Below are 12,704 nucleotides of genomic sequence, written 5' to 3'. Positions count from 1 at the left end.
TCAGGCTGGTGGAGGAGGTAGTGTGGCTCATCGCTCGGCAAAGGAGGCTCTGTTGATCTGGTGTCAGAGGAAAACGTCGGGTTACGATGGCGTTGACGTGCAGGACTTCTCTTCAAGCTGGAGGAGTGGACTCGCCTTCAATGCCCTCATCCACGCACACAGGTAACACACTTAAAAAAAACACTCACAAACACATTTGTTTCTGCTGTCCATCCTCACCCCCCCCCCCCCCCCCCAACATCCCATCCCAGGTCTGACCTGTTTGATTACCGCCGTCTCCATGCCGATGACCCCCGTCGTAACTTGGAGCACGCCTTCTCCATGGCTGAGCGAGAGTTTGGCATCATGCAGCTGCTGGAGGTGGACGACATGGTGGTTCCTCACCCGGATGAGAAGTCCATCATGACCTACGTGTCCCTGTACTACCACTACTTCTCCAAGATGAAGCAGGGACAGACCATCCAGAAGAGACTCACCAAGGTCTGAAAGAGCGGTTTTCATAGTAGTGAAACAAAATTATCACAAATATCTTCCTTTTTACAAGTTAAATACTTTGAGATATATACATCTACATTTTATTAGGAACCTTGAAAACATTTTAAAACATTTCCCCCAAGCTTCTTACTGGTTAACAGTTAGGATCTAAAACTTTTGTACTTAACATGTCAGCTGTGAAGTTTTGCGGTCAAAAAGAAGACAGGAATGTTGAGTTCTATATTGCTGGTAAAAATGTATTTTAATTCTTGAAGCTCTCTTGTGTAGCATGGATACTGGTTTGGATCAGTGTAGTATGTGTTTCCCCTCACTCCCTCAAAGGTTGGTGGTCCAAACTGTGGTCTTTTGCTCCCTCTGCAGGCTGCAAAAAGAACTGCAACAGCTGACCATCATGGTTTGTCTGCTCACTGCTAGTGCAGGCTGTTTCAGTGTTTGCACTTCAATGAGTGTTTTAAAATGATAGTCTATGATAGATGATAGATTATTTTGGTGATGGATAGCATAAGAAAATACGTAATCTTCAAAAAAACTTTATAACACAGGTGTGTAAGAGAGGAATAAATCCATCAAACATTTCAAGCTGACTCCTACACACTGTCTAATTGGCAAAATGTCACCAATGTTTTTGTGCAATTTAGTTAGCGTGGAGAAATCAATTTTTGTTCATTATAAACAAGAAATTACCTGAAATTGGGTGTCTAGGACTTCCGTTTTATAGCCTTGGTTTCAAAAGAGATATCAGTATCATACGATTTTTACTAGAATCATATCAGAGTTGAAAATTGGGATATTGTGACAATCTTGTCTTGATTGCAGCTGAACTCAAAAGCAGAACGACGGCAGTTAAGGAACTTTCTTCAGGAACTGCAGGGGAAAGAGAATCGGTCGCTAGTCGGGGGGTCCAGGGCTGGGGGTGAGGGCATGAATCGATGGGAGTTGATGCTCTGGCTGGCTGGCGGGCGGGCTTTGTATGTGATAATGTGGATTAGCAGATTGAACATTAAACTTTAGCTGGACTTGTGACTCAGATTAACCACAAACGGCACAACGATCCAGATGGGAGTGAGTGTTGGTGATGAGTTCTTGTAGGAGTAGGTGATTGCAGATCTGTAACAGGTGTGCAGGGGGAATAAGGAAAGAGGGCAAAGGGGGGAAGGGGAACCAAAACACACCAAACACTCAGAAAACAAACCAAAACACACATCTCAGTGTTTCCCCTACCATTATATTGGGGGCCGGCCCACCCCCCCTGAATGTCAAGTAAAAAAAAATATTATTATTACTTTTTTTTTAAAGATTTATTTTTGGGCTTTTTGTGCCTTTATTGTAGGGATATGATAGTGGATAGAGTCGGAAATAAGGGAAAGAAGTAATTTAAAGATACCTTTACGATAGAAAAGGACATCTGTCATTAAAAGTAACGCACCAAGATGAACACCAAGATTCCTTCAAGTGTTTGTGTTGTCGTGTCGCCGTGTCGGCATGTCGGCTTGTCCCCACCCCCACAACGCTGTAAACCTAGGGGAAACACTGCATCTCCATACAAACCAATGTCTCTGCAGGTACCTGTAGAAACATTCACTTCCTTTTTGGCTCACATGCTGCCTGTCGCTAATCCCTCAGGTTCCTCCTCCTCCTGTCAGTCAGTCAATCAGTGTGGATTACTGCTGGATTAGATTCACACTGTCAGTAGGACCCCTGCTGACAGAGCTGCAACACACACAGCACACACACCATACCTTCACTGTGAGGGGCTTCATTTATCACACAGCAGGAGAACAGAAAGAGTAGCCACAATATTAAGGTTTTATATTCATACCACAGGCATAAGAGACACCCATGGATACCCACCTGTCAAATAAAAACATCATGCAGATATGTTACAGTTGTTTTGCATAATGTGGAAAAGCTTTATAGGATTACCGGTGTTGATGTTTCCTGTGAGCTGGTATGGTGACGGAGCAGCGTCTCAGTCCTGTGCCGGTGATGGTGGGCGGGGCTGCAGACACTAAGCTAATCAGAGCAGATCACATTGAGGACATTCAGAGGAGTCGTTCACAGAGCTAACAGCTACAGTGCTAACATGGAGCTACACACCTGTACCTGCTGTTTGCGCGTGCACAGAGAGAACGGAAGAAGGGAACGCTTTGAGTTCAGTCTGTTTCACCTCAGTGGAGACTGCACCACAGAGGATTTCTCCTTGGATTTTAGAAGAGCTTGATTGTTGTTGTTGTTGTGAAGCTCTGTCAGGGGTTGTGAGTTGTCTCTGTGGGGTTGGTAAGCTCAAAGATTTGCTGTTATGCTTCTTGGCTTTAAATTGAAATTAAGGGAGAACAGATGCTAGTCTTCTTTAGCTCCTCTGGATTTGTAGTTTTTTCTTGGACTCAACTCTCAGCTAAACTCTTCAAACTGTGCTCTAGTCCAATCCAGATGTTTGCTGTGGTGAGAGGAGCTCTGACTTCCTTTCCTTAGGTCAACTAAAAATGTCATACTATGTGGAGGCTGTAGAGTTTTTGCAATCCTGTTCAAAGCTGTCATCTTCTTCTCATGTTCACCTTTCATGTCGTCAGTGTGTGAAACCTTTAAAGCAGCTTTACATGATCTTATTTATCTGATACTTGTGTCAGTAAAACCCCTTATTTCAGCCTCTGCCTGAAACTGAAGCTGGTGTCTCTTTAAGACCCCCCTCCCCATGTGCCCAGTTTTTTCTGATTGTCTAGCTCTCTGGAAGTCTTCTGAGGAGGGGCAGAACGCGGCAGGGCTGCCAGGGGAGTGCTGCTCTCCAGTGTCCGGAAAAGAGAGTCCGTGTACGAGGTTTCAGTGGCTTGAAGCCGTCTGGTGAAATTCTTGGTTTCATATCGGGGAAGTATGGCGTGATTTACAGAACATGTCATTTAGCGCCCTCTGGAGACTCATGCTGGGATTACTCCAACATATGTTGAAACTTGGCCCACGTTTAGTTTGGGCATCCAGCACTGTTACACTACAGCAACAGTCAATTTTTATATGAGGAAAGAATCGTATCATCATTTTTGTCATGATTATTAGCATCCTTTTGATGAAGTTCCTTAATTTGAAACACTTTTAATTCACCAGAGGAGCCAAAAACAGACATTTTTACTAGCTGCTTTTAAATATTTATCATCCACATGGATGATAACCCTAACCCAAGTGAATAAATAATGTGAACATTATTCTGGTGATCTAAAACATCTGATGAGTTCAGGAACCTGACGTGTTTGAACTAAAAACCTCCTCGTGTTGTGATGGTTGGTAATCCAGCAATATTGGCTGTTAATGCACTTGTATGTCCAGGTATGTCCAGCTCCAGTGATTTACCTGGAGTCACGTAACAATGTTCCACTTGCACCAGGTAGGTCCAGGTGTGTCACATATTTCTTATGTGTGTTAGGAGGTTTGGAAAAAGGCTTTCTACGTCTAGTTTTTATGTATTTCAGGTATGTTAGAGGTTGTCACGATGACCTGAATCATGTGGATTTAGGCCGGTTTAGGGGAAGTTTTGTCATGAGGTATCACAGGTGAACTTCAGATCTGGCCCGGTCAGGGTATGTAGAAACATTTTCAGCTGTTGCTCTCCATGGTACAGGTTCACGGTATATTAGTGTGTGGTATAATAAAAATTTTCAGGATTTAATCAGTTGACAGAAGTTACTTCAGGCATATTTGAGATCAGAATTTCCAGGTGTGTTTCAGGTATTTCAGAGGTCTTAACAAACATTTCTGGGCTTTAATTGGAGGTAACGGGTGTATTCTAGTGCATCATGTGTGGCCTAAGAATCTAGAAGCACCTTTTAGCTGTTACTGTGTGTTTCCAGGTGTGTTTAAAGTATAAAAACACCATTCAGGTATAAATTGTGGGTCAAGGATGTGTTTCAGGTTTCCTAAAGGGGATATAGTTGCAGGATCTGTATTGTGAGTGAAACTGTTAGAACCCGGGTTTCACGCTGCTGGTCAGTGCGTGGATGGGTTATCAGTATGTCAGTGGGAGGCAGTCTGAGCGGTCAGTGGTTGAAGAGGCAGTACAGGATAGACTCATCCCCCGTCCCGCACCACAAGGTTTGTTATTTGTCTCTGTGACGTCCTGTTACGTTGTTTACTGTGTGCTTTTTTGTTTCAATACAAAATAATTTCTCAAAACCCTCCAGCTAAAAAACAAAACAAAATTCTAGACCTCATCTTTTGCTTTTATAAAAGTAAATGATATACCTTAGTCTGTTTTAACTCGATAAAAGCTTCCCAAAATCCTCTCAGATTAAAGGTGAGGTTCCTCAGGGACTGATCTTAGGGCCACCTTCTTTTAGTCTTAATGTGTTTTCCTTGATTGTATTTTTTCTGTCCCAATGCTGATGATATTCAGGTTTATGTGGGACTTAAGAACATTTTTATAAAGGTTAATTTTTTGGCTCTGTCTGTAATATTTCCAGTCATTTAAATTTCCTGTTTCTAAACATATTTAAAATACTGACAGTGATTACTTCGGTGCAGCAAAATTATTTATCTGTGTGTCCTAATTCACTTCCTCAGATTGTCGGGATGCTGATGGAGCTGGATGCCATGAAGGTCCAGTATGAGAGAATGGTCTCAGATCTGCTCCACTGGATCAAAACCAAGGTACCAAACACAACATAGGATGACCTTGAATCTTCGAAAAAGAGCTGAAGTTTGTCACAGCTGAACTTGTTTATTGATCATCATTTGATTAAAGGTGGTGCAGCTGAATGACAGACGGTTCCCGAACTCTGTGAGGGAGATGCAGAAGCTGATGACGGCTTTTAAGACGTACAGGACGGTGGAGAAACCGCCGAAATATCAGGTAAGAACATCTTCACGACGTTCAGAGGAACACCTTTACCGCTCCTCTTTTCAGGAGTTCAGGTTATTTCTCAGTCTTCAGGTCAGATCTGTCACTTTCTCCAACACATGGGACGATTGTTTCTAGTGTCAGTGGAAACATAAACGGATGCTGTCAGTTTGAAATACTAGTTTCAGAGACCTTTGATCGGTCTTGGTCTCAAGAGCATTTTTACACAGTCTTGTCCGGGTGACAGACTGGGTGGACTCAGGATTTTAAATCAAGACCGGTCAAGACCACCACTGATAGGCTATTTTTAAATCATTACTGTGATAAGAAGGTTACAGCTGCAACCTTCCCGGTGTTACGATCTAAATTAGTAAAACGCTTCCGAAACAAAAGATGAGGATTTTACTTGATATTATGGTCTTGGTCTTGTCTTGGTCTCTGAGCACTCTGGACTTGGGTATGTCTTGGTCTCGGCTACTGTGGTCTAGACTTCAACACTATGAAATATCTTAAAGTTGTGCTTTGTTTTTGCTCTCCCTTGTTTGCTAAATGAATGTTTAGTTTTGTTTCTCTGGGTGGATGTTTCAATGCTCTCTTTATTTATGTTTTTATACGTCGTGACATGTTTGTGTTTCTCTCTCTCTCTCTCTCTCTCTCTCTCTCTCTGACTTCAGGAGCGTGGGGCAATTGAAGCTCATCTTTTCAGTTTGAAGACTCAGTTGGCGGCAAACAACCAAAGGGCTTATAATCCTCCAGAGGGTGATTAACAAGCTTATTTAATCAGATACAAACTCAGCAAGGTACCACAAATAAAGACAGATATAGGCTTCATTCTTCAAGGAAACAGGGGAAAGAGAGCGGGGAATGACAAGCTGGCAGGCCGGATTCCAACCTGGACCGCCCGCTTGGGGGACTGTACCCTCATGGGGCGGACAGATAGACCATCTGCGCCCCAAGCTCGCATTTAAGCTGGTCCTACTAAAATGTTTTTCTCTGACTAACTTTCATGACCGAGAACCAGTGTGATCTGATTTCTAATTTGTGTTGTTCTGTGAAGGTAAAACCCTGAGTGACGTAGAGAAGAGCTGGGTTTTGCTGGAGAGAGCTGAACACGAGCGTGAGCGAGCCCTGCAGGAGGCGCTGCTCCGCCTGGAGAACCTGGAGCAGCTCGCCCAGAAGTTTGAGAGGAAGGTAAAAACATCTGTCTGTAAAGCACGACACTGATTTACATCAAAACTTCTTTAATTTAATGAGTTTGTTTTCTGCAAATGATTTTCTCTGAAAAGTTTTGACTGCAAGATAATTTGACCAAAACACATTTTCATTGATTACTTTGTATTTCTCTTTCATATTTCTGAACCTAAATAGGTCTCATGTCTAAGATATAATTAATATTAAGAATAGTTGAATCACCTCCGTACTGCTCTTTAAACCTCTTAAGGTCAATGTTCTGTTTGTCTGCTTGCTCAGGCAGCACTAAGGGAGGGGTATCTGGAGGACACACTGCGTCTAATCCGCAGGCAGGACATCCGAGGACTCTCCACCCTGGAGGAGGCTCAGGCGGCTGGCCGCCGTCTGGAAGCTCTGTCCACCGATGCGTTGGCCAGAGAGCCGCGCTTCACTGCTCTGAGAGACATGGCAAAGACGATCGAGAGGGAAAACTACCACAGCAAGGAGCAGATTATCAGGAGGTGAGAGAATAACCCCCCCCCCCCCCCCCCCCCACTGCTTAAATTAGATTCTGGTAGAAAGGTGAAGGACTGAATGTTTATTAACACGACTTAAACATCAAACTCAAAGGATTGGTCAGGTCAAGCTGTATGAGTAGTTCACTGTAAAGGGAATTCAGGTATTTTAGAACCTGGAATGTTTTCCAGTACCCTCGAAAACACAGAATATATAATGAAAGGCACAGGTTTAGAAATCTTTGAATATTATGAGAAAACAAACCTCAAAGACATAAGGATCATCACTTATCGACATGTTTCTAATAAGCTGAAAAATGGAGAGAGGTTAGAACGCAGAAAGGTTTACAGACCGATGCAGCGCTGGCTAATCACTGAAGCTTCAGCGCCCACCACATGGCAACCTGCGTGAGCATCAACTCTAGAGAGGAGGGGGCGGGGGGAGAGGGGAGACAGCTCTCTATAATGTTTTGAATTTGGACTGCAGTACCCATTTTAAACACTAGGTGTCAGAGTTACATACTGCTCCTTTAAAGCAGATATGAATGACTGTTGTACACATATTTGTACATTTGTGTGTGTGTTTGTAAGAGAGGACAGCATCAGTCATCGATGGAAGGACCTGCTGCAGCAGCTCCAGGACCAGAGGGGGCTTCTGGGAAATGTAGTTGATAATCTCAGCATTCTCAGAGACATTGAGCTCGTCTACCAGGAGCTGAAGGAACTGCAGGTGAGTTCACGCTCTACCTATAAAAATGCAGTCTGTTACAGAGGAGGATACTGTGCATTCATGTAAAAGATGTCTCTTTCCTTACCTTTCTCCAGACTCAGGCCAGCTCGTCTGATCAGGGCAAACAGCTGGCCGAGGTGGAGTCCCTCCTCCAGAAGCAGGATCTCCTGGACGCCCAAATCTCAGCTCACGGTGAAACCATCAACAACATCAGCAGCAGAGTCCTGAAGGTATGACTGGTTATCCTCATCTCCTTATTTTACTCATGTACTTGTCTGAGTTCTTACTCCACAGCCAAGGAAAGTTTTCATCCCTCTCTTTGGCGTTTCTTCTCAGGTGAAGGTGAAAGACGGTCAGCAGATTCAGAACAGAGTGAGAGCTCTTGACACTCAGTATAAATCTCTGGTGTCCCTCAGCAGCAACAGGTACACGTTGTTGATCACCTTTAGCAGAACATTCAGTATTCGTCCACTTTACACTATGTGTTCATCTGTCCTTTCACTGTGTCTTTACTTTTCATCTCATCTCCTCTTTTGTTTCCTTGTTTCCTCTCTACTCCACTTCTATCCTATTCCCTTGTTTCTCCTCTCCTCTCCTCTCCTCTCCTCTCCTCTCAGGAGGAGACAGTTGGAGGCTCAGCTGAGGTTGTTTGAGTTTTTCCACGATTGTGAGGAGTTGGAGGCGTGGCTTTATGAACGCTGGTTGCGGCTTCAGACTGTTGGACTCGGACGAGACCTGAACCACATCCATCTGGCCCAACACAAACATAAGGTGCTTTTTAAAATTCATATTTATAGTTTTGTTTTTGCTTTATTAGAATTAAAAAAAAAACTCAAGTCATAAGGACTCCCAGTCAGCAGATCTCAGCTTAAACTTATCCTCTGACATCCTTCAAGTCCTTTCAATCTGTTTTCTGACGAAAACATGTCAAGACAATCATTCCATAATCTTCTCGCAGGTTTTGGAGGCAGAGCTTCAGGCTCAGGAGACCCTGTACCAGGGGGTTCTGGGTCGAGGTCAGGATCTGCTGTCCAAACAGGATCAGGTGAACCAGCGGGCCATCCAGAAGTGGATCCGGACTCTAAAGAAACAGTGGAGCAACATGAGCGACGAGGCGACCGCACACCGCAACAGACTGCAGGCGGCCGCCACCATCAAACAGGTAACAAATTAACCAAACAGGTGGAGACATAAAGAAGGAAAGGTGGATTTTGTATTTCCTTGTACAGAGGAAAGTGCTCAAGGAACAGAGTGCCGATGGTTCTGACGGTGTAGTCCGTCAATCCGTCATCAATGACACTCATGACACAGCCGCTTGTGTGCGAGTCCAAAATTAAACAATTCAATAATACAGCCACCTTCACTTTCTCACAGCTGAATACTTCTTCTATGTTCAGTACTTTGCAGACGTGACAGAGGCTGACTCCTGGCTGGGAGATAGGAAACCGCTGCTAACCAGCGAGGATTGTGGGAAAGATGAGTCGAGCACAGAGGCGCTGCTGCAGCGTCACCTGCGTTTGGAGAAGGAAATGGCGGCCTACGGTTCAGAGATAAAGAGACTGTGGGAGCAGGCGAGGAGCGCCGCACAGCTAACGACCCTGACTGTAGGTCAAACTCATATCATTCAGTGATACTAACTCCTCCCCCTCTTTTCTGATCTCTATGACCATAATTGACTAAATGAACATGATGCTCTGTTGAAGAAGACTTGAAACTTGAAATCTTCAGAAAATAAACTTGAAAAATATCAGACTACAGTTTGTTACAACCAGTGGAGTCGCCCCTTGCTGGCCGTTAGATTTAAAGCAAGTTTAGTTCACTACCGTATTGATTTAATTTTTAGACACTGACGCTTCATGTTTAGGTGGAGACTCAGCAGAAAACCATGATTCAATACAGTGATTCATCTGGAGAGGAGGAGGGGCCAGGAACAATGACATCACTGCCACGCAGGTCTCGAGGTGGGAGGGGCTCTGGGAGCTCCGCCCCTCAGAGAGAGGACAGCAAAGCGAAGGTCCGCTTCAGATACAGCAGAGGTAAAAGAGAGCCTTCTCTGAGTCACTTGATGGGAATGATTCAAACAATTAAGAAGCGGTCATTAGAATGACTCTTTAACACGGTGAGCTTTTGTGTCGACTGCAGGTCAGTATCAGTGGGATCGAAATGAGCTTGTGACCATCATAAGCACAGAGCAGGATGAAGATCGAGTCCTGGCTAGAGACAGCCGAGGAAACCAGCAGCTTATCCCCAAAGCATGCCTGAGCATCCTGCCGGCGTCTGTAAGATCACTGATCAATGAAATTCAATTTACAACAGTAATCATCTTTACCTCTCAAATCAGATCCCTACGTCAAGAGTTTTCCATATATTAATAAAATGTTTTGGTTAATGATGAGTCTAATCATCCTCAGTCACTACCTAAATGTCCTCACTTCTCTCAGGCTCCTCCCCCCACCCCAGCCGCCTCCACCAATGGCGTGCCTGAAAGCTCGAGCAGGAAGCTAAGTTGCCCGAGGAGAAGGCGCTCGATGCGCCGCAGCACGACTGAGATTCAGACAACATGGCTGCTGGACCCTCAGTACCAGAGAGAGACTGTAGAGAGCACTCAGGCCAGCCTGGACCAGGACTACAACTTCCTGTACAACCTGGTCAAGGTGAGAGAGGGGCTGCATGGGAAATGTAGTTTATTTGTGTGTCAACATCAAAATAAAACATCAAGGTGGTCGGATGAGGATAAAGCAAAAAGAGAAGTGTAGAGCTTGGAGCTTCTTCATTTTTGCCTGCAATTTTGGATTATTCGGTGCCTAGGTCTTCTATTTATGTTTCTGTTTAATCTAAACAGCTATTGATATCATTTCATTTTTACTAGTATCAAATCTGTGGTAATGTGACAGCCCTACTTCTGTAAAAAGTGAAAAGTTCATCACACATGTTTTTGTGTTTGCAGTCGAAGATGAGGAGTCTGGAGGAGACGCTGCGTCTGCATCAATTCTATAGCAGCTGTCAGGAGTTTGAGTCATGGATGGAGGACAAGGAGAACATCCTGAACACCTTCAGCACCGACAACGACATCCTGGGAGTCGTCCAGGCCAAATACGAGGTGGAGAGTTTGAGCAGCAACACAAACACAGACTCAGACTTATTATCTTAACTATATCTATAACTTTGCACTCTATGACCTTCTTTCCTTCAGAACACACTTAGAGTGAGAGTTTAAATATTTAAAGGGCTATTTCACCCGTTGAAACATAAATCTGACATTGGGTCATATATGTAGTAAAAATGTGCAATTAATTTTGAAGTTGGTGCCTTCTTTGCCGAGAAAAGGCAGAAAGTGTCTTTTTGGCTCATGTGGATGAAAGACACCGAATCCCAGAATGCACAGCACCGCAGGCCACTCCCACTAAGGTCCTCGATTTCAGAATCAGAAAGAATCTGAAATACTTTATTAATCCCAGAGGGAAATTCGATCGTTACAGTTTCTCCAGAATATCCAATATAGCAGTAGAAATATAGTAATAAAAACATTTACAGACATATTTACTTCAACACATAAGGCCATTTCCTCAGCTGATTCCGAGATTTCTTCCAGAATTGATCTTGGAAATTCCTGGCAGAAACCAGACTCTATGTCTGTGTCCATAGGCAAACAGTGAGAGCACTGACACTACCAGTCCACCCCAGCTCGAGCCGGCCCCGGCTCCTCGTCCTCACCGCCGCCGACAGGCAGGCCTTATGTCTCGGCTGCTGAGCCGGCAGCAGCCATCTCGCCACTATATTTATATTTTTTCGCCATTATCAGCTTTCTCCATAGAGCCTGTTAGCATAGCTTCCAAGCAATATGGTGGCTGTTAAGTTTGGATTCTGGGAGTGAGTTCCCACCCAGTGATCTGTGATTGGTCTGTAGCTCCAGTGGTCAAAAATATGAGGAACTAGCATTGCAGTTTCACCTCGCTAACTGCAACAGCTTCCAGTGACTCAAAAATCGTCATTTTGCGTCACTGGAAGCTCCTTTTCAGACTTAGAAATACAAAGATTTCCCATCTGAGGGGAAAATGAGGGAGGGATGCACAACCATTCAAAAATTCTACCAGGTTCCTAATGATACAAAGCTTAATGCAAATGGGTGAAGTATCCCTTTAAATGTAAGGTATTGCCTTTACTAAAGGAAACTTCCTATTTTAAGAACTTCCTGACTGAGTTGGTGAGTGGGCGTGGCCAGCTGGATGACATCATCAGAATGGCTGAGGAGCTGGTGAAGAGCCGACACAGTAAGCAGAGAGAGATTCAGGCCCGACAGAGGAAGGTCTCCAACAGGTGCAAACATTAAAGATCTGTCAGAATATGATCTGCCAGCCAAGTGATGCAGATGATAATTAGAAGCGTCCACTTGCTTTGTCTTCATTTAAAAATAATAATACTGTGAACAGACTGATTACAGCTCTGTCCCTGGTGTCTGCAGGTGGGATCGGATCCAGCAGCTCAAGGATGAGAAAGGACATAAGCTGCTGAGCACGGCAGACGTTCAGACGTTTCTTCAGAGCTGCGAGGAGGCTAAAGTTCAGCTGCAGGGTCAGCTGGACCGGCTCGACACTGTGGACGTGGGCTGCAGCTCCTTCACCCTGAGGACCGAGGAGGAGAACCAGACCCAGGCCCTCAGAGACATTCAGATCCTGGAGGGCAAGATCGCCTACCTGAAGAGCATGGCCAAGATGTATGTGTCGAACTTCGACTGTTAAAACAACAATATTTTCAAAGCTGTTGATTGTATACTGCATCCAATTAAACAGCCAGCTGGTCAATGTTTTTTCATGTTAGCTGCATCTTGAAGTCCATGATACATTTCCTGTCACAGGAAGCAGGATTGCAGTCCAGCAGAGAGAGCAGCCATCGAGGAGGAGGTTCAGACTCTGGAGGCTCTGCTGAGTCAGGTTTGTGTGAAACTATCTTTAAAAAAGGAATGTCGGCTTAA

At 44.4% G+C, this 12,704-nt stretch overlaps 1 protein-coding gene across 1 annotated transcript in view; it reads left to right on the top strand.

Moving 5' to 3' along the window:
* Positions 1-12,704, top strand: part of sptbn5 (spectrin, beta, non-erythrocytic 5) — a 44,422-nt gene that overhangs the window by 6,019 nt on the left and 25,699 nt on the right. Inside the window, exons 5-24 of the mRNA XM_020641965.3 lie at positions 5-162; positions 252-480; positions 5,041-5,127; positions 5,222-5,329; positions 5,992-6,076; positions 6,375-6,508; positions 6,788-7,008; positions 7,594-7,732; positions 7,828-7,962; positions 8,069-8,157; positions 8,350-8,503; positions 8,691-8,894; positions 9,130-9,336; positions 9,597-9,768; positions 9,875-10,011; positions 10,174-10,386; positions 10,680-10,832; positions 11,919-12,049; positions 12,195-12,446; positions 12,588-12,663. Of these exons, the coding sequence (XP_020497621.2) occupies positions 5-162; positions 252-480; positions 5,041-5,127; positions 5,222-5,329; positions 5,992-6,076; positions 6,375-6,508; positions 6,788-7,008; positions 7,594-7,732; positions 7,828-7,962; positions 8,069-8,157; positions 8,350-8,503; positions 8,691-8,894; positions 9,130-9,336; positions 9,597-9,768; positions 9,875-10,011; positions 10,174-10,386; positions 10,680-10,832; positions 11,919-12,049; positions 12,195-12,446; positions 12,588-12,663 (3,084 nt within the window). The remainder of the gene's footprint in view (positions 1-4; positions 163-251; positions 481-5,040; positions 5,128-5,221; positions 5,330-5,991; positions 6,077-6,374; positions 6,509-6,787; positions 7,009-7,593; positions 7,733-7,827; positions 7,963-8,068; positions 8,158-8,349; positions 8,504-8,690; positions 8,895-9,129; positions 9,337-9,596; positions 9,769-9,874; positions 10,012-10,173; positions 10,387-10,679; positions 10,833-11,918; positions 12,050-12,194; positions 12,447-12,587; positions 12,664-12,704) is intronic.

This window comes from Labrus bergylta, chromosome 18, assembly GCF_963930695.1.
Source record: "Labrus bergylta chromosome 18, fLabBer1.1, whole genome shotgun sequence".
Lineage (NCBI taxonomy): Eukaryota > Metazoa > Chordata > Actinopteri > Labriformes > Labridae > Labrus > Labrus bergylta.
Note: the sequence above shows the minus strand (reverse complement) of the source record. Positions and strands in the feature narration are given on the sequence as shown.